The sequence below is a fragment of the Colossoma macropomum genome, unplaced genomic scaffold (assembly GCF_904425465.1).
Source record: "Colossoma macropomum unplaced genomic scaffold, Colossoma_macropomum, whole genome shotgun sequence".
Lineage (NCBI taxonomy): Eukaryota > Metazoa > Chordata > Actinopteri > Characiformes > Serrasalmidae > Colossoma > Colossoma macropomum.
The window spans coordinates 33,535,372-33,557,597 of record NW_023494804.1 but is presented as its reverse complement, the minus strand read 5'-3'; the positions used below and the strand labels follow the sequence as shown (position 1 = coordinate 33,557,597).

The 22,226-nt window shown below is 40.5% G+C and overlaps 1 protein-coding gene across 1 annotated transcript; it reads left to right on the top strand.

Moving 5' to 3' along the window:
• ets2 (v-ets avian erythroblastosis virus E26 oncogene homolog 2) lies at positions 1-7,118 on the top strand. The gene is made up of 10 exons (XM_036594894.1): positions 1-242; positions 778-843; positions 2,386-2,506; positions 2,792-2,911; positions 3,026-3,226; positions 3,314-3,394; positions 3,523-3,738; positions 3,893-4,156; positions 4,246-4,364; positions 4,700-7,118. The coding sequence occupies exons 2-10, from the start codon at positions 784-786 to the stop codon at positions 4,913-4,915; spliced, it is 1,398 nt and encodes a 465-aa protein (XP_036450787.1). The 5' UTR covers positions 1-242; positions 778-783; the 3' UTR covers positions 4,916-7,118.
• Positions 7,119-22,226: the final 15,108 nt, after the last annotated feature.

The window sequence follows — 22,226 nt, the reverse complement described above, 5'->3', positions numbered from 1 at the left end:
GCTGCTCCCGCGGCTCCTCCATTCAGCAGGCGGATCTACAACGCTGAGCTTATAAAGCCTGAACGCTCAGATTTGCTGCGACGTTACAGAGAAACACACACCTCAGCAGAGAGACACGCACCTCAGCAGAGAGACACCCGGAGAAAAGGCTCTACAGCGCTGTGAGGACTACACGGGGCTGCTGTTCGCCGCCTGTCCGCCATCGGATATTTCGCCGCCCGCTGTGAGGAGACGCTCAACAGGTCAGTGCGCTCAGCTAACAGTGCCGCAGTGATGAGAAGAGACTCTGCTTCATGAGCGAATATCGATACAACATTAACGCGCTTTATTTCAGCCGTGCAGTTCACTTACAGAGCGACATTCACGCAGTATCTGTGCTTTAACTTAATGCCCTCACAGCTCACAGGCTACCGGCAGGTCAGCAGAGGCTGAGACAAACGGCCCTTTTTGCCTAGTGTGATTGAGGCTTGTGTGTAGTAAACCCATTATGTGGTGCCCGTTAATCTAATCTGAGAGGGACCATCCGCCACCGGTGACGACCACCATGAGTCATTTCTGGAACTCATTGAAACCTGTGGGCCTGTGCTTTTCAGTCTGGAAACTGAAATTCAAACTAAAGAGGAACAGAAAATGGCACTTAGCTCCAAGAAAACCCATCACGTAGACGTAATAATAACGACAGCCTTCTTAGAGCAGTTTTATGTGGTGCAGCTCCCTTCAGATTTAAACCTGTGATCAGTGTGTTCAGATGATAACCAGCTTCTTTTCAATCCACAGGTTCCAATGTGTGACCTCAGCATGGACCAGGTGACCCCCATGTCATCAGGCTACCGCTGCCTGAAGGTAAGACTGGCAGACTGAGCTTCTTTCTCATAAAAGTGGTAAAACAGCTGGTAACAGACGGAGCTCTGTAATATGTGAAAGAGGGCTTTATATATGCATTCTACGGATTTTTTTGTGGTAAAGTTTACAAAATAACACCACACAAGTAATGTAGATGATCATAAGACAGTGCTAGAGGAAAATTATACAGAGGCAAGAAGATCATAATCTTATAAATGCGTTATTATTGAAGTATTACAACTCTGTATAAATATAGTTTTTATTGTATCACTACAGCCCTTTTTTGCAGTCTCAGTGAGTTGTGCTTAAGTGTAGAGACAATCCAGGTGCTTCTCTCCCAAACTTTCCTCTCCACACTCTCAGAAATAAAGGTAGTAAACTGTCACTGGGGCAGTCCCCCTCTTGTCACTGGGGTGGGACCCTCAAGGGTACATCTCAGTACCTTTAGTCAGGGAACATAATTGCACCATAATCCATTGATATTATATTTTCTAAGATGTACTGACTCCACACACCCCGTCTCGTCTCCAGGCTTTTATTTTATTGTTCTGTTTTAAAACATTCGGTTATGAAAAGATACAAATGCATAATTTTCACCTGGAAAAACTGCACAGTCGGACCTTAAAACCACTGTTGTGCCTTTAAGGGAACAGTTACATTGTTTGTACCTTGATGAACGAAAATTGTACCTGCACAGAACCTTTATTTTCTAACAGTGGAGTGCATGCAAGAGCCCACCACCAAGCTCGTAGAACTGCAATCTTATCTGTTCTATTTTGGTGGTTCGTTTTGTTTGACACCCCCTGTGTACATCTGATCTAATGTATCTGATATGAACCTGAAGTGCTATGTTAACAATTAGAAAGGTTGTCAAAAAAAAACGAGCTTGTAAAGTGTACATGTCACTTGCAGTTGACAGAAGCAGCTTATTAAAAAAGCTTGCCAGAGATGTTTGTTGGACATCTGTTTGCACCTTTGCAGAATCATAATGAGGACGTGCAGGAGAAGCTTCGCTGCAGCAATCATGGGGAAAATCTGTGTTGACGCTAATCTAATCTAAAGAGAACAGTGGTTGATTTAATCTGATCTGAACAGAGTAGGGTTGCTGCTGCCTGATTGGAGGAGAACTCCTTTGGACTCTGAGCGGCCAGCGCCCACGCAGCCCCGCTGCTGCGGAACAGGAAAGCCAAATATGGTCGTGTGCTGGCGCTGGCTCGGGGCAGTTCACCCAGGCAGCTCGAGTTTGAGCAATCATGGCAGTTGAGAGAGGGAGTGCCTGCTGGGTTTTTCCTGCTGCCTGTTATCTGTGTACCAAATTACCAACGTGACTGTCAACAGCCAGTCTGAAGTTTTAATGATTCATTGTCTGGGTTCTATGAACATAATGAGTCTACCTGTCAATCAGCTCTTAGTGAACAATATATTCTTCACACATAATTTACCTCAATTAGTGACATAACGTAATGGCCTTTTAATGCAAGGCAGCAATAACTGTAATGTGCTCCCTCCCAATAAAGTGATCTGTTCTGCTTGTTTTCACAGAGGCAGGTAGCCTTTGAGCTGTTTGACGACCCCATGTCTCTGTTCTCTGGGTTTTACCCATCAGTGGAGGAGGAGCAGGCTGCTCAAGAGGTTCCATCAGGTCTGGACTGTGTTCCACAAGGTGAGATACCAACACAGCACAAGAGAAATGCCTGTTTATATCACTGGTACACAGTGTACATAAGATCTACTGACTATGTAGAGTGCAAACTGCTGACATATACAGCCACTCCATTTTCAGAGGCAGGTCAAGTAATTTAAAAAAGAATTTTAGCGGAAATACTGAGCCCACCAAAACAACATGAGCAACCCAAAGCAGACAAAAACACTGATTTATTCCTGTACTGTTTGACTGTGCTGTGGCCGCTCATCCAGGTCTTAACTGTGTTGTGTTTTCGTCTCTCAGACCTGGGCCCATGCTCCGTGCCTCTGCTGACGCCATGCAGTAAAGCAGTCATGAGTCAGGCTTTGAAGGACAGCTTTAATGGCTTTTCCAAAGTGCAGCGTATCTGCGGCATCTCCAACAGTGAGTATTTCCCCAGCCTTCTGTAGAACTCACTCATGAAAATAGCTGTGTAGGGAAACTACATTCAAATGCATTCAAATTCAGTAATGTTACATTTAAACATTTATTAACCAGACCCACGCAAATGGAGCAAGCAGCATGTCCTGCAGTGGCTGCACTGGGCCTCCAGTGAGTTCAGCCTCACCAACGTGAACTTCTTCAAGTTTGACATGAGCGGCCAGGAGCTGTGTGACCTCGGAAAGGAGGGCTTCCTGGACCTGGCTCCGGATTTTGTTGGCGATATCCTCTGGGAGCACCTGGAGCAGATGATGAGAGGTAAGCAGAGGTCTTCTCTCCTGCACAGTGTATACAAATGCATCCTGCATCACACGGACAGATCTAACCTGGACCTTTCTCCTGCAGCCTGTCAGGAGAGGAGTGAGGTGAAAGCGCTTTCCTGCCCTGCTCCAGGTGAATCAAACTGGAGGAGCAACAACTCCGTAGGTGAGTATTAAGACTTTTCTGTACTATAGAAACCAACTTTTATTTTTAAAGGAAATGAAATCAGTTACGGTTATTTTAAGAATAATATCTATCAGATCATATCTGAGCAAATGTGTTTTTATCTGAAGGTTTCGGACTAGAGGACACGCAGTGTGCGCTGCAGGTTTCAGACAGCAGTAGTAGCCTCCTGAGGGAGCTGTTTGAGGCTCCAGAGAATCCTACTCATTTGATCTCCGACCAGGACTTCTCCATGTTCCCCAAGCCTCAGCTGAGCACTGTCAATGTCAGCTACATCAGCCAGGAGTACCCAAACAGCAAAGTAACACCATGCCTCACCACACCTTGTAAGTGTCACTATCTCTATGTTCGGTTTTGCTTTCTTGTCACTGGTTAATATAGTAAGAATGTAGTTCCTCAAGCATCCTGTCAGTCCAGTTATTAAGCAATATCACCTTCTCTGCTCTGATTTTAAGTCAATGTGTCTGTTTTGTGCTACAGTCTCATCCCATGAGAAGACCTCTATAGAGAGTGTGGACAGTGTGGATGGATCAGAGTGTGTGCTGCGTTCCTGGGGCAGTCAGTCCTCTCTTGCCGACACCCAGCGCGTCCCCTCTCATGACAGCTTTGATGATGAGTACAACGCTGCGCCACTGAGTCTTGGCAAGCAGGGCCTGTCCTTTAAGGACTATGTTCAGGAGAGAAACGAACCACTGGAGCAGGGCAAACCTGTCATCCCTGCCGCTGTGCTTGCTGGATTTACTGGTAAGTGTCGTGGCTATTCACTTTTAATCTCTGCATTCTCTGGCACACTCGGTCTAATTAAACTCCTGCTTTTGTGTGCTCCTGTTTAGGAAGTGGACCTATCCAGCTGTGGCAGTTCCTCTTGGAGCTTTTGACCGACACAACCTGCCAGGGCATCATTAGCTGGACGGGAGATGGATGGGAGTTCAAACTCACCGACCCTGATGAGGTAAGAAGGCTGAGTTGGCCAGGAAAGAAGATTAGGGTGAAATGGGCCGCAAAATGCACTGATTCATTGTGATGCATCAGTCTAAGAGTGGAGATTAAACTGCATTAATCTTGAAATGTTAAAGTCTATTGTTATCAATTATAATAACGTCTAATAAAGCATGCACTCATTTACTACATTATACTACTGTAATCTAATCCAATCATCCACATTTGAGCCATTGAATGGCTTCTTTTAGAACTGTAATCAAATTGTAATCAGATTTACATCTTTAGTGTGACATGAAGGCACAACTGAACCAGAGGCCTCATTTTTTGGTCTTGTGTCATCTGCAGGTAGCACGGCGCTGGGGCCGCCGAAAGAACAAGCCCAAGATGAACTACGAGAAGCTCAGCCGTGGCCTGCGTTACTACTACGACAAGAACATCATCCACAAGACGTCCGGGAAGCGCTACGTCTACCGCTTCGTCTGCGACTTGCATAACCTTCTGGGTTACACTGCAGAAGAGCTGCACAGCATGCTGGGAGTGCAGCCCGACACAGAGGACTGAGCCAAGCGACTGCCTCTGAGGAGGGTGTACGTGTGACAGAGCAGAGGGGGAAAAACTCCTCAGGTCCGCTGTCATGGTCTAGGCCTTTTTTAAAAGGTCTGCGTTCTGAGTGACGCAGCACTGCGGTTGCACTTGAAGCCTCTGCCCCGGCTGAAGGAGCGGAGCGCCGATTTTCTTTTTCCAGAGCTGGACGTACCTCTGGCTGTTTATGACTGACTGCCATGCTTCAGCGAGACAGGGCCGCCGAAGACGGCCAAATGCCTGGTGTGAACCAAAAAACCTCACCAGGCTTTAAGCTGCACAGATATGACTTAATCTCATGCTCTATCCTTGGGAAATGATTATTTCTTTATAAAAATGGATTGCTTAAGTCAGCCAATCTGGGTAAAAAAGGGATCCAACTGAAGTCTGTTTAGGCCAGTCTTTTTACAGAGAGAATTGTTTTTTATGTCGTCAGGGAGAGCCCGGAACGCCTGTGTATCAAGACTGCTGTTGTATGACGAGTGCCATTGCCTTCACTGGCTTGCTAAGTGCTTTAAATTCAGTGCTGGTGTGCTTGCAGCCCTGCACGCCTCTGCTTTCTCTGCTGCGAGAGCGAGAGCCAGCACTGTGCCTCATTCAGTCATGTGACTGCAACTTCTACTGCCATCAAAGCTTACAGGCCGCATAGGTTTAGCTGTATATTTTGTTGCCATCTGATTACGATCTGACTTTTCACTAGACTATGATTGTAAATGAAATACATTGTACAATTAATTTTATGAATGTTTTGATCGCAGCTGCTGTATTGAGGCACATTTCGTGCAAGGTTTGGTTGCTTTTGCATAGGCCAAAGTGACATTCCAGTCAGTATTTATTACATTTTTTTTGTGCATTAATTGTGCACTAAAGTTAATGTCAAGTAAATAGAGAACAACACACTTGTAAAGCCTTGCCTGTAGGATTCAGATGTCAGATAGGATGTCATATCATGAAAAGGGAGGAGAGATTTGTGTGGGTTTAAACCATAATGTAAATCTTATCAACATGGGTTGCTCAAATGAATTACATTTGCTGTAAGTAAATTTTATTTATCTTTTTTTTTTTACATCTGAATATTTAGTTCTATTTATGTAAATCAAAGCCATAACGGCATTAGATACTACAGATGCTAATGATTGGAATAGTTCTTCTTTCTTGTGGCTGGTCCTCTTGTGTACAGGGCATTTTGATAGGAATAACTGACCTTGCTGCTCTTAGCATTAAGAAGTATCACTGCTATTGAAAACAATTAAGCTATATTGTCTACTCTGCAGCCACGTCTTGGGATGAAAATGCATAAATATAAAAGAAATTGTAATTTTTTTTCATTCTTAATATTACGTGTTAAAATTAAATGTTAAAAGTGATGCCTTCTTATGAAAGACAACTTGTTTGTGAATGTTTTGTTGTAAAAATTAAACAAGGTCATATTACTAGTTTAACATGTATTGTGAAACTGTCTGCTTAGACCTGTTTAATAGTCAAATGTTACCATCGTTCTTGCCTCATGTGTTCATAAAAAACTATTTTTCTACGTATTTTCCTTGTTATTCTCATCTATTCCTGTGTTGCAATCATTGGTGGGCTGTATTTAATACTTTACTAAAGTCGGCATTTTGTTTTTAATAAAAAGGGATTGTGAGAAGCAGCAGAGTGGAGCCATTAGCTCTTATTAAAGAATCATCTTGCAGTGATAGTGGGATCAGCTGTTATATCTTCAAATATAAGGGTCCATATAGATAAGAAAGACACAGCTGACCCTAGACCAGCACACTTTATCAAAGCAGTTTGACAACAGAAACAACTCACAGTCCAGGCACGCAGCTCGAAAGACAAATACAGCCACGTAATATGTGTGGAAATGTCAGAGAAAGTATGTGTCGCTAACACCGTGACACCCGCCTGTCATGAGTCAAGTATTCAGCAGTTTCACTGTTTTGTCTGGAAACAATGCAGATTAGACTTTAGGGAAGGTTTGAGTGACCAAACTACATTCTAATGTCCGTCTAATGCTTGGTCCTTATTACTGTGACAGAATAGTGCTTGACTAATAAGCATGGCTCTGCTTTGCTCATTGTTAGTCAGGTGGCTTGCATAAATTTTGCTATGTTGAAATTCATCGTTCATCGTTGTGGAGACACTGTTGTCTGTATTTGCTGTGAAATAAACATTTTTCAAATGACTTGATGTGTGGCTGCACGTCACTGTTTTTAATTTAAAATAATAGTGCGGCACTAGCTACGAAGCTAATGTGGCTAACAAGTAGCAGTGCCCCAAACTGTGTCAAGTTGTTGTTAACACTATATGGCCAAAAGTTTGTGGACACCTGATCATACCAATATGAACCCCCACCCCTCCTTTTTGGCTAAGGCAGCCTCTACTCTTCTGGGAAGGTTTCCCACAAGATGTTGGAGTGTGTTTGTGGGAATTTGTGCCCATTTAATTGAACAAGAATTAGTGAGGTCAGACACTGATGTTGTTCGAGAGGGCCTGGCTCACAATTGATGTTCCAATTCATCCCAAAGGTGTTCATGTGGGGTGGAGGTCAGACTGCTGCCACGAAGTTGGAAGCATATAATTGTCTAAAATGTCTCAATGCTAATGCCTGTAGCATTAACATAACCCTTCACTGGAACTAAGGTGGCGGTCCGAACTCTGATAAACAGCCCCAGACCATTATCCCTCCTCTACCAAACTTTACTGTTTGTACTACGCAAAGCCCAGATTCATCTATGAAAGTTCCTGATAGTAAAGTGTGATTTATCACTCCAGAGGACACATTTACACTCCTCCAGAGTCCAGTAGCGGAGTGTTTTACACCAGTCCAGCTGACACTTGGCATTGCACATAATGATTCTTCGTTGTTATCGCTTCTCAGCACTTTCATTTAACAATATTAGCATTTTGACCAGGGCAGATGTAGCAGATCAGAAATTTCACAAACTGATTTGTGGTCACTGAGCTCTTCAGAACAACCCATTCTGCTACTAATGTTTGTCTGTGGGGTCTTCATGGCTGTGTGCTTGATTTTATACTTTATACTGTTAGCAATGAGTGTGGCTTAAACACCTGAACTCAGTAAAATACACTTTTGGCCATATTTGCATATATATACATATGTGGCTTCTGAAACTATGACATACTGTCATCAAATATGACAAAAATGCAGACAAAGGTGAAGCTTTAAAATGACTGCTACTACTGTTTTAGCAATGTGTCGCACTTCTGTCCTTTTTCATAGATAACAGAGGGTCATATAGTGTCTGAAACCACATAAGCAAATCATTTTGAGATTACTTCACTTGACATGGTTGAGGCAAGTATGTGGTGATTTAGGCTACGTTCACATTACCGGCCTTATTGATCAAATCAGATTTTTTGCTCAAATCCGATCTCTCTGACACGATGGTTCACTCTCGTTTAGGTAGGTGATTCAAATCTGTCATTGATGTGAACGAACCGGCGTCCTGAAACGACCCACATGTGCACATCCTACTCAGTAACGTCACGTGAATGAATCACGTTCATCATTAGCACAAACTAACGAGCAGATCTGAGAAGATAATTAACTCTGATCAGCTCTCAGCTTCATTATTAGAGCGAGACGAAGGTGAAAAAGGTGAGATGTGTTGCTTTTCCACTGTTTACAGGCTTAAACTTCTGTTCGGCGCTGTTGCTATGGTAACACTGAATGATGGCACACGCGCAGTGGAAAAAAAGCACATGAATTCGATCTGAGCGTCACATTAAAGTCACATGGCCACGAATCGGATACGTATCCGATCTAGGACCACATATGAAAGTGGCTCAGGTCGGATATGAAAAGATCAGATTTGCGTGTCCACACAGCCCTAAAAACATCAGATCTGAGTCACATTAAGACAAAAAAATCAGATTTGTGCCACTTTAACGTGGTAATGTGAACGTAGCCTAATGCAGTTTGAAGCTAATTGATGGAGTTGAGGCTTCCATTACTTGTTGGCTACATTAACCTTGAAGCTCTAGTGCAAAATAAAAGAAACAAACTCTCGACGCCATGCTTTGGCCGATTAAATACCAATTTGATAATTCATTGAATTAATCAATTTGATTTTTTTTTTTTTTTTACCAAAGCAGTACTTTCATGTAAAACAGAGTTGAGTTTTACAGCACCAGCTTAACCTGTGTGTGTTCTATGACAAAGGCCTTCAGGCTTACATTCAACACTTAATGCCCAGACTGCAAAGGCTCACACTTACACAAAGCATTTAACAGCCCTCAGTCCTCCGTCATACACACACACACACAGACACAGCATGCAGCTCCACTCAACAGTCAGGAATCGCACTGAGGCAGCAGGGGGAGGGGAGGCTGTAAGCAAACTGACACATACTTGCACAGTCAGTTTTTTTGTGTACTGACATGGTGTGAACAGTGTTGTAAGAGTTTGATGTAAGTACACACTGTGCCCAGTGTTGACAATCCCTGATGTAATCCCTGTTCTGTACAGTAAATCCTATAACCCATATAACCTACAGGAAATCCTACAGCTCACATTAAACACAGTTATGAACAGTGGAAAAAGCCATCACAGGAAAATTGCAGCAAACATACAAATAAACTGTAGTCATCACTGAGAATGAGGGCAATAAAAAGTCTGCTACTCACCTCCTCCACTGTCTGATGCGTTATCTCCACTGCAATAATGTGAGTTTCATAGAGCAAAACAGCAGATTATTACACGGTGTACCTTTAAAGAAATTACGTTGGTGTTGGAGTCATTTCGTCTGCAATAAAACACAGGCCTACCTGTAGTTTTGCTAAACATGAAGAAAAGAGTTTTATTCTTCTATTTCTTTCTATAAATTCACTGAACACTTTATTAAAACACCTACCATTTACATCCAATCAATGGGCCTCATTTACCAACACACTGCTAAGTTTATTTCTTAAATGTGTTCTTGAGAAAGGTCTTAAAAAAAGTCTGCATCAGATTCGTCACGTGTTCTTAAAGTGCAGAACTGTTCTCACCTTTGTGCTCTTGAGTGTGTGTAGATTCTGCTCTTACCTAAGAACAAAGCCCTAATAAGAAAACACTGGTGAATGTCAGAATCTTTATAAAAAACGTTCTTAAAAGTTTGTTGTTTGTTCTTAAAAGTGGGTTTTAAGAATACATTTCTTCTTTGATGAATGAGGCTCAATGTTAGAAAGTAAACTTGATTTATATAGCACTTTTCTAAACCAAGGTCAGAAGAAAATATTACAGCAAATATGTAAAAAAACACAATAAAATAATACCGAGGCTCACTAAAAAATACCTAAAACACATTATAAAACACCAGAAAAACAACTAAGGTACACATTAAAACACAACATGCATTGGAAGGCCTTAAAAGTTGGGTTTTTATTAAAGTTTATTTTTTATTTTATTATGGCTGTTGAGTGTCTGATATCAGTGGGAGGATGGTTTCCGAAGTTTAGGTGCACAAACAGCAAATGCGGAGTTAACCCTTGGCTTCAATTTTGCCTTTGGAACAGTCAAAAGCCCATGAGAAGACCTCAAATACCTCAGTTGTATAGGGAATTAACAGTTTATGAATATCGCTGCTGTCAGAACAAAATTTTGTCAAAATTTAGTCATTTTGCAGTTTTTGACATACTTTGAAAATGCATGTTGCCCTTTATACTGTGTGTAAATTTCATAAAGAAGTGCTTCAATTGACTAACATTAAAAGTAAAGCAGGTTTTTTCCTTCCTAGTAGTCTGTCTGGCTGCTAAGAGTACATCAGGCTCAGCGGTGTTGCTGGGTTTTTTTACACACGTCATTGTCACTAGGCTGAAACAGTCTACCACCCAAAAATACCCAGCTAAGAGTGGCTCTGTGGTCAGACACTGACCACCGATGAAGAACTAGAGGGATAAAACAAGCTTCGCTTTCAGAGATACAGTCTGTAACGGCGCAAGAGGAACATAAAGCTACAATGTTGGGGGTTTCCAAAAAAGTGGCAGGAAGTGTCTCATGCAGTGTTTAAGTCAGGCATTGAAAAGCAGGTTATCATACACTGTTATGATCAGACTTGTGTATCAGAACTGTGTATTCACTGTATTTCAATATTCATAAAAGAGAGAATTCCCACACAAAGGAACAAAAGCTCCACCCCTTTTTGCCTCTCTCTCTCTCTCTCACTCACTCCTTCTCTCTCTCTCTCTCTCTCTCTCTCTCAGAGACTGGCTCCTCACGCCTCTGCTCCGGCATCCTCACGTGTCCGAGCTCTCGTCAGCTACACAAGGTTGAATAAAGTGAATTCGGGTGAAGGACCAAACAGAAACACACAGCGGCTTTTCAGTACGGCCAGATCCTGCGAGCTGAGACAGCTCAGCCACTGTTTGTTTTATTTCCCTACATCACATGTATCAGCAACGGGTGCACCTTAAACTGGCTTAATCCACTGATTGGATACGTTTGCATGTTTGCAAGTACATTTGCTTATGTGAAAATGTAAACCAGTGCTGGGGCAGTTGCGGTTTCATTTGTTTGCAATTCAGTTCATTTCATTTTAACTATACTTTACTATATTTTTCTCCCTGAGGTCACTTTCCAACAGTTGTCTATGGTTTATGTACCAAACACACACACACACACACACTTTCTAAACCACTTATCCTTCTGGGTCACATGGGGAGCTGAAGCTCATGCAAGCTGTCATTGGGCAGAAGGCAGGACACACCCTGGACAGGACACCAGTATACATATACATCCACACCTACAAACACACCTACGGGCAATTTAGCATCTCCAACTGGCCTGACTACATGTCTTTGGACTAAGGGAGGAAACCCACACAGAAACAACATGCCACCTCCACACAGAAAAAACCCTGGACTCCCAGCCGGGAATCAAACCTAGGACCTTCTTGCTGTGAGGCAGTAGCCCTACCCACTACTATAATTTTTCAACCTCTTTTTGTTCTTTAGAATAAAACAGGCCGTTTTCATTACTGTACCTTTAAGACTGGTTTATGTAAATAAAACACTCCTTATAACTTCAGCTTAAATTAGCAGGGCTAAGAAAAAAGAAAAAAAGTATCTCCATTTTTTGTCTATTATTTATTTTTCTACATTTTCAACACAGCAGCTGTCCTTCATATTGTGGAAGTTTCATGATGAATGGATCAGTAGAAATGCTCTGAATAAAAGACTTCACATAAATTCTTGTTACATTAACTTGCATAGAAAGTTAACATCTTTGCTTTCTGTAAAATTAGTATTTGGTAGGTACATGTTTATCTTTGGATGGCGATGTGCTTTTTGTGACATCACAGATACAAGGCTACAAAACAGGCCCTTTCATACATGTACAGACAGAACCAAACTTTGCTTCTCCTCCAGAGATAGTTTTAAGTTTGACAAAAGTTTTGTGCAAAACTTTTTTTTAAAGACAAAAGGGGCTGTCGTGCCTCCCCTCCCCCAGTGCTGGCTCCACCTATTTAGCCCCCCCCCCAACAACACACCAACTTGCTTTACCCTTATGTTGTCTAAGATGCTTGAGTGAGGGGCAAAAAAGCTACTGGTTAATTATGTCTTAAAACAGAATGTACGCATCTGCAGCCAGAAACAGGAAAAGAAAAATACATAAATGTTCATAATTTAGACAGATTGCAGTAGTCATTGTTATTAGTTAGCCTCTAATTTTACAATACATCAGCTAGCAAGATGCCCTCCCCCAGTGCCGGCTCCAACTATTAAGCCACGTAAGCAGCTGCTTTGGCCTATTTGGCTGCTATGGCTCCCCTAACAACTTCTGGGTTACTACTGTACATTACGTTGTCTAAGATGCTTGAGTGAAGTAGAAAAAGCCACTGGTTAAGTTTGCCTCAAAACAGAAGATACACATCTGGAGCCGAAAACAGAAAAAGAAGAAGAAAAGACAGAAAAGAGAAAAGCCTTAAGATAAAGGTATGTTTTGTTTATGTGGTGTTAACATTATGCCGTTTGTTTTTCCTTGTAGACGGACAACACAAGGTAGGGGATCTAGAGTCAGGTTGAACTTGAACTTTCTGACTAAGGTTTAGCTTCACAAAACCTAACAAACAAATGTGGTTAACTTATTTTACAACAACTTTCTCTGTTAGTCCAGGTTTGGCTACTCAGGCTGTGACTAATCCTTGTGCATGTGCAGATGAAAGCATGGTGTTTATGACGAATGGCCAATCGGTGAAACAGTAAGAAAGGAAAATAAATCATTCTATGTAAATATGTAGAAAGTAAAGCATTTATAACAGTCAAAAAGGAGCAGGGTTGCCACTGCCAACAGGGTTTGATCCCATTTAGCTTAAACTTAGGATCCAGAATGCTGAGAAGGATATTACTAATTTAAAGTACAGTTAGAATCCCAAACGAGCATCCAATCATCAGAAATATATAATTATCCAAACATCAACAATACATAATGTATATAATTTAGATAGCTTGTGGTAGTCAATGTTATTAGTTAGCCTCTAATTTACAATACACCAGCTAGCAAGACCCCGCCTCCCCCCAAACATCACAACATCCTGTTTAAGTAAGGCCCCCAGAAGGCTAGAGCCGCCCCTGCCTCCCCCCTCGGACATCATTGCTGCATCTACAAAAATCAGGATTTGGGCTGCTTCTGCTGTTTTTAGCCATTTAACTTACTTGTAGTTGTTTAATGGTTTAAAGTTATGTACATTTCATTATTGGCCCAATAAAGAGGGACTAAAATGGTATTATTAGCACTATACGCTCAGCAGCCATGTTATTAATTATACAGCTGGTGTAGTCAATCGAAAGTTGGAATCGACATGTTTTTGCTCCATTGTTGTGTGTTCAGATGACCAAGGTGTGTCTGATTGCAGAAACACTGCCACTAGTTCTCACTGTTACACTGACGGAAGGAATTTACTTGAAAAACTCGCCTCTCAATCCATGCAAGTGTTCTTCTCACCACAGCAGAGAAGCAGTTAGTGATACAGTAGCATGTTTGAGAATTTGTGTGTGTGTACGTGTGTTCGTTTCACGGTGAAGATCACTCGGTCCATCTGAATCACAGCAACGCCTCCAGAGCAGCTTCAGTGTCTAAGGCACGAAATAATATAAAACCCTCTCGTTTCACACTAACCACTTCTCTCTCTCCTTCTCTCTCTATGTGCCTTGCAGTGAGTCAGCAGTGGGAACTGTTTGTTTTGCACATTCAGGCCTACCGAAGCAGTTACAGCCTCAAGTCAAGGGTATTGCGTAACCTGTAATATTACTTTGAGCCAGGTTATTTCTTTTTAGTACTTTCTTGAGTGCTCATACAGTAAAACTAAGAGTGCTGGATTAACTCATGGAGTTAAGTTGACAGTAGGAGTAAATCTAGCAACTTTCTTCTTTCACACTTGATTTAATACTGATGAATGTACTAGGCATTTCTATTACACATTTGAAAGAATTCCAAGGCCTGTCTCAGAAGCCATTTTCCATACACACGTCTTCTTAGTGCTTTTACTGGCATAGAGCAATAAACTGTGAAACAGTGATTACTCACGGCTCAAACAGCCTCACTAGAGGCCAGTATGTGGGTCAAACGTCACGAGAACCCAATAAAAGAACAGTGGAGAGGTTGCTCCAGAGGCATCTGTATTTATCTCAAAGTAATCTGCTCCCCATTGGATAATAACAGGATTATTACTGCATTAAGCAATAAAGTTCACAAACTATGACAAAGCCAAAGCCAAAGTTACGAGATGTGACTAACCCTGGCAAAATAAAAGCCAAAGTTATGATACATCAACACCTCAAGCACAGTAAAAGCCAAACTTAAGGTTAAGAAACATTAATATCATAGATAATGTAAATGCTGAAGTTATGATACATCAACACCTCAGGCCTGTAAAAGGCAAAGTTATGATATATCAATTGCTTAAACACTGTGAAAGCTAAAGTTATGATACTTCAGTAGTATTCAATACTACTGACACTATAAAAGCCAATATTAAGACACATTAACACCTCAGGCTCTGTAAAAGCCAAAGTTAGGATACATCAATAGCTTAGTCACTGATAAAGCCAAAGTTAAGATATATCAATATCTCAAGCATGTAAAAGTCAAAGTTAAGATGTATATTAGCACCATATTCACTGTAACAGCTTAAGTTAAGGTGAATCAATTGCTTAAACAATGTATAAGCTTAAGTTATAATACATCAATAACTCAGGCACTATAAAAGCCAATATTAATGCACATCAATGCCTCAGGCACTGTAAAAGCCGAAGGAATACCAATACTTTAGGCACCGTGAAAGTCAAAGTTAAGGTACCTCAATACTTTAAATACTGTGAAAGTCAAAGTTAAGGTACCTCAATACTTTAGGTACTGTAAAAGAAAAAGTTAAGGTACCTCAATACTTTAAATACTGTAAAAGTCAAAGCTAAGGTACCTCAATACTTTAGGTACTGTAAAAGTCAAAGTTAAGGTACCTCAATACTTTAAATACTGTGAAAGTCAAAGTTAAGGTACCTCAATACTTTAGGTACTGTAAAAGAAAAAGTTAAGGTACCTCAATACTTTAAATACTGTAAAAGTCAAAGCTAAGGTACCTCAATACTTTAGGTACTGTAAAAGTCAAAGTTAAGGTACCTCAATACTTTAGGTACTGTAAAAGTCAAAGCTAAGGTACCTCAATACTTTAGGTACTGTAAAAGAAAAAGTTAAGGTACCTCAAAACTTTAGGCACTGTAAAAGAAAAAGTTAAGGTACCTCAAAACTTTAGATACTGTAAAAGAAAAAGTTAAGGTACCTCAAAACTTTAGATACTGTAAAAAAAAAAAGTTAAAGTACCTCAAAACTTTAGGCACTGTAAAAAAAAAAAGTTAAGGTACCTCAATACCCTAGGCACTGTAAAAGCTAAAGCTGAGATACATCAATCCCTCAGGCCTGTGACAGCTAAAATTATGATACACCAGTACCTCAGGCCTATAAAAGCCAACATTAAAGTTTGTCGATACTTTAGACATTGTAAAAGCCAAACCATCATTTGTTTAAAAACTGTAAAAGCTAACCTTACAATACATTAATACTTTAGACACTATATAAGCCAATATTATGGTACATAAACACCTTAGACATTGTAAAAGCCAAAGCTACAACACACTAATACATTACACATTTTAAAAGCCAAACTTAAGGTACACCAATGCCTTAGGCATTTATTTGTATACATTTACAAATAAAGTTTTAGGGAATAGATCAATTATTCTCCAATAAATGACTTCACAAAATAAGATGTAAGAAAATACGCTCCAATAAGAAAAGGTTCAATCTTGGGTCATGGCTGGAACGTCTTCAGAAATACGCTAAACACACATCATTCCAGTAAGTCACTTGGGGCTTTTTGCAGTTCTGTTATTGTGCAAATTGCATGCTTTGTCCTGCAGTATTTCTACTACTTTGGCGGCGGTGCACTCCATCTGCAAGTTGTTACCTGTGAGAAAGCCAGCGGCGCTGCTGCTCGCGTCACTAGAGCGGTTCCTCCTCCTGAGTAAGCCGGAGAGTATGCAGGGCTGGAATACAGCCAGACAGAGTCAGCGTCTTTCACACACATGGTCTCACACACTGCTAACAACTGTTAATGTTAAGGGCAAACCTCGTGACAGAGTACGTTCTGATCTCTGACTATACAGTAAGTCATATCAGAGGATTTTTTTAATGATCTGAGTTTGAAGTTAAAGACCCAATCAGGAGTTTCCAAAGCAGAGTCACAGCTACCAAAGGATTCACTCTATTTTTACTGTCATAGTTTAGGCTTTGTGAGAGGTCCTTTAGTAAAGGGAATGGTTCTGTTTAGAACCATAAGTTCTATATAGAACCATTTCATGCTTAAATGGTTCTTTGCATAGTGAAAAGTTTCTTCAGACTTATGTAGAATGTGCTGCATATGGTTCTACATAGAATACTGGTTCTATATAACACTAAATAGGGCTTTTCTGTTGTTACAAGCTTGACATGCTAACAATAACAGAACCCTTTTTTGGTTCTACACATTCTACATCAATCTGAAGAACCATTTCACCATACAAACAACTATTTAAGCATTACATGGTAATACATAGAAGTCAAGGTTCTAAATAGAACCATTCCCTTTACTGAAGAACCCTTGAAGAACCATCCTTTTTAAGAGTGTGGTATGTGGCATGTAAGATGATGCAACCTGTTGAATTCATACTCCACACTCCAAACAAAGAGGGGGCAACATGTCACCTGAAAGTTGTGGTGTCCTCCCCTATGGTAAGAAACAATGAAATGTACAGTCCCTCCTCCTCCCTCTTCACTCCTCCCCCTCCTTACTGGTCTAGAAGAAATGTTGCGAGTTCATCACTTTACTCGCCAAGAGCTGTCTCCAGCGGTGGAAATGTTGATGTTAACCCTTGTTTTTCCTCTGTTTATATGTCACGTCTTTTCTTTGCTGCTAAACATGGTTTCAGGCACTGTTGCGTTTACTATTCCTCTCACTGACTACCTGTGCTTTAATGGTCTAACATGATTGACAAAAGTTTATAATACACCCTCGAGGCGGTGTTACTTCTTCATCCTCTTACGTTAAGCTACAGTGACTCACTATTGCCTCCAGAGGTACAAAGTGGCATGCTAACTTTAGTAGATATCTCTACAACATGATACAAAGATGGATTTCATCACATTTTGTTGATAATTTTAGTGAATTCTGGAATGTTTTAAACTAAAAGTTTTACAAATTGCACCTTTAATCTCTTGCCAGTAAAAGGGGCAATGCACCTCCTGCTAGACCATTGGCTCATGAACTGCTGAATAGTTTTCTTTTATTGGCTCACCATCTTATTCATGTGCATAAATTAGGACATGCTTCATGTAAATGGTATGTATATGAGGGCAAATTGGTTTCCATGCACACAAGTATTATCACTGCTTGTTTTGTGTGTGTGTATATATATATATATATATATATATATATATATATATATATATATATATATATATATATGTACATATGTACATAATAAAGAAATAATTAAAAATTAAAGCTTAGTAGTTTCTAAAGAAGAAAACTGGGACTGCTATCAGTTGATATTTAAACCTACACTTGTGACTTGTGACTTGATTTGGACCTCTCTGGTGGAAACGTGTAATTGCACGCAAACTGTGGATGAATGTTTCGCAATATCGGTGGTGTTTTGAACCCCTTGCCCAGACAGACAAATCTGATGATCGCAAGTGAGTTGAAAGATCCAAAAACTCTTGCAAAATCCGACCCGACAACTTTAGCGTTTAACCGATTATTTCAAACTTTTCAGGGTGACTCACATCAGCACATGCACAGCATATCTTAGTGTTTTTGTTCCTCCTGACTAAGTAATGCTACTTCTTTCAATTTTAACAAAAACATAGTGCAGCTTCAAAGTTTCAATATCATTATTAGTACTTGAAAAGAAGAAGTGGTATCACGCCATTTACAGTAAATGTCAAGACTCACAGCAGAGAGTTACTATCAAACTTAATGATAAAGAACAGGAATACTAGCTTAGTGTCCTGCTTATCGCCTTTCACTTAAATTTCTCCTTAAGTTACTATGAAATTCATGCCAGTATTACATTCAATGACCAGACATTTTTCATTGCAAATCAATTCATCTTCCTTCATGGTTTGGTTTCAAGTTGACATTAAGCACCTCTTACATGCCTGCGCTTGCAGCTATTAAAAGCTAAGTGAGATAACATCACATGTTGGAAAGACGTTGCCTGGAGAAGCAGTACATCTACACTGATCTGATATCATTGTTGTGGCTTCTTTTGTGATAGCAAAGCTTTGTATTAAGACAAGAAAAGCTGGTCCCAAACCAATGCAAAGCAGTGTGAACTTAAAAGGAATCGAGCTTTGACTTGAACGGTTTTATGAACCTCAAGAAGAAACCTGATTCTTCTGGCTTGAAAGAGAAAATAACCACCATGTCAAGCAGCATTCTTTAATGTGATCAAGCGCTGCCATTAACCTGGCCCATGACGTCAAGCTGTCATGGAAACTGGTCCAGCATTTCATTAAGAAGGGGAAACAGAGTACCAGCACCACTGGAGCACAGCTGGGTGATTCTGTGATGTATCTCGCAGGAGTCAGCAATCTCCATAAATGCGACAATGCGAAAAGCAGGAAGAGATCTGTGGCAAAATCTACGGTTTATGTTAAGCGTGCGCTGAACCAACATTTTCTCTCTCAGTGCCGGTTCTGACGTCTGAACTCTGCTGTTGCTGAGGACCAACCCAATACAGGGTTCTGTCATGGCACTATGAACACAATCCATAGTAGCAAAACGCATAAATATGAATATACAGTAGAGACTAATGTACCACAGTGAAGACGGTCATACACCAACATTCTTTCTTAAAGTTTGTGTAAATATTTTACATTTGTTAAGATATTATTCTACAACAGGCCTATCAAACTTGTTTTAGGTAACAGGCCACATGACAGTCTGTCATGTGAGCTGGACAAAAAACCAGTTTAGTAGAATAATAACACATTAATTCCTCCTAAATGTGTACATTTTATGTCATTTGTTTAAAAGGTACATTCTGAACAAATAAACTGATCACGTACAAAACAGATTCAAAACAAGGTCAGACTCAAATTGTGCACGGTTCGATTCTCAGGATATGCCGTCCTTTACGCAAGGTCTTTTAGCTAACTTCAAAGAATGCAAAGGATTGAACAAACACAGTAATATTTCTCTTGAAATAGAACATTTCAAACCCAAATAAGAGCACTGCACAGTCCTGTTTAACTCCTTAACAAAGCATGGGCCTGCTGGTGGGCCCTAAGTTTTATTACACACTTCTATAACCTAAGAATAGCTCAATTAGTTTGCATTGAAGTCCCTGTAGTTACTGAATAATAAGGCTTGTATGTAAACCTGGAATGTTAAGGGGTTAACCTGACTGATTTTTTAAACTGGCAGCAATGAGAGCAGCATTGTTCTACAAGATTATTTATCATTTGATGTTAGTGTTGTAGTCAAGACCACTAGAGGTGGGCCCGAGTTAAGACCAAGACCTGGACACATTGAGTCAGAGTCAAGACCGAGACTTTGTAGCCATCAAGTTTGAGTCAGGAGCGAGACCAGTAGTGGTGAGACCGAGAAAAGATTAAGACTTTTTTTTATAGAATATAAAAATAAAAATATTTTTTTAGAATACAAAATTACACATTCATTGTCATTCTTTATACATGATTTATATTAATAACTAATATTTTATTTTGTAATATTTTGTAAAATATAACAAAGTTAATTAGTCTAAAAATATTAGTACCTATTATTATCTTATAGTCTTAGTCCAAATTGTTGGATTGTAACCTCTGAAACCAAATGATGGTGAGGTGATTCTCTGTCCCTTCTTCTCTGAAAAATATTTGGAATTACCACCTAAAGTCAACAGAATATAAACCCAAAAACAACCATCCATTTTTATTATTAAATGAAAACAAAGCAATAATAACATGCTGATCTGCCTTCAGAGGATGTTTGAATTTTGATACCAATGAACATCAACAAATACAGTTACCCAGTTAAGCCGTCATGGAAAGATTAATTAGATCCTGAACCGGCAGCAACAGATTTGATTTAAACATGTAGAGAAAGGACTGTTTTATTCAGTTTGAAGATTGTGTTGATATTTAATAATGATATTAAAAAATTCAGTTTCCGGTTACCTCAAGCAGGCAGTACACTCGGCTGGTCTTGACAACAATTTCTGAGACAATTACCATAAGACAGAGTCAAAAATGATGAGACCAGGCTTGAGTCCTACACTATTATGTCTCTTAATGCAGCAGTTGTGCATAATTGACTAGTTTTATTCACTTATCTGAATAATCGGTTTTCAATTTAGAACATAAATTCAAAATTTGTCCAGCAGGCCAGATAAGAATCACGATCGGGCTGGTCTCTGCCTGCAGGCCATATGTTCTTGGACAGGCATGTCAAAACTGGGGAGCTTCTGGGCCAAAGTGCTGCGGAGATTAGCGTTTACCTTCGTCTAACGCTCTGAATTCAGTCCATAAAGGCTGTACTAATTGGTTGATGAGCTGAATTAGTCTGAGAAACAGCTTCAAATGTGGATTAATTACATCGAACTGATATAAGAACCATATAATAAGGTTAGTATCTGTACTCATATCGATCCAGTATATTGGGGGAGCTGTATCTATATCTATATCTATACCCCATGCTCATGTACGATTCCATATAGTCTAGGCTTAAGCCTAACGTGGGTCTAGGAAACTGGCGCATTATGTTGAAATGCTTTTGCTGTTTGTTTGTTATTTTGGAATTTGAATGCACGAATCTGTCTCTGAAATGCAAATTTTTCTGGGGGAGGACCCTCTAGCCCCCCTCTTCGGTTTTGGAAAATCTCTCTTTTGGATTTGCAAGTTTTAAGGTTGGCACGTAAAGAACCAACTCCCACAGACATTGATTGAATCGAACTGAACTGTGGGCGTAAATCCAATACTGCAAGGGTTTATTTAAGACCGATGGCTTTATTGTGCATAATCTTTCGCAAAAGTCCAAAAATGCCTTTGTCTCTAGCCCACCGAAAAAAGGAGATAAAAAACTCCACGTGACCCGTAGGAGAGCATAACCGTTACAGTACGTGCCGAAACAGAGCCTGAACTGTACCAGTTTGCGCTGGAGGCCCGGGCCCAGCCTCTCTGAGGTATTCGGAGCTACGGGCTGCCACCCCCACGCTGCAGCCCACGCAGGCGCTAACTTGTGGGAGGGTTAATATCGCACACATCTGATCAAAGCAGATTGCTGTGTTTGTTTAAGGTGGCAGCGTTCCAGCTGTCCTCAAGGCTGAGCAGCAAAATAAAAGCGAGACAAAAGAGCAAATGTTTAACCAGGCCAAACAGCCCTTTTCTCTGGAAGTGTTCCGCCCAGCCTCCATTTACCGTAAGAGTGCCCGCCTTTCTCAGGCAAAGGAGGAGGCGGATCGCTCCTAACAGGCAGGTAAACAGGTAACAAGCTGTTGAGGATACAGTTTGAATACGGGGGTCTCTCAGGCAACAGCAGGTTTCGATTAGGGTCCGTTTCAGAGGGCTGAGGGTAGCTTCCTGGAGACAGATTAAGTTCAATGTTGGATAAGAGGAAATTTCAATGAAAGAACAGGTAGTCATAAATATGTACCTATGTAAATAATTATTACACATACAAAAAGAGGGAATAAGAGCCATAGAACTAGTGCAGCCTTGTAAATTTACTACCTAAAATCGTCTCCCACAAGTATT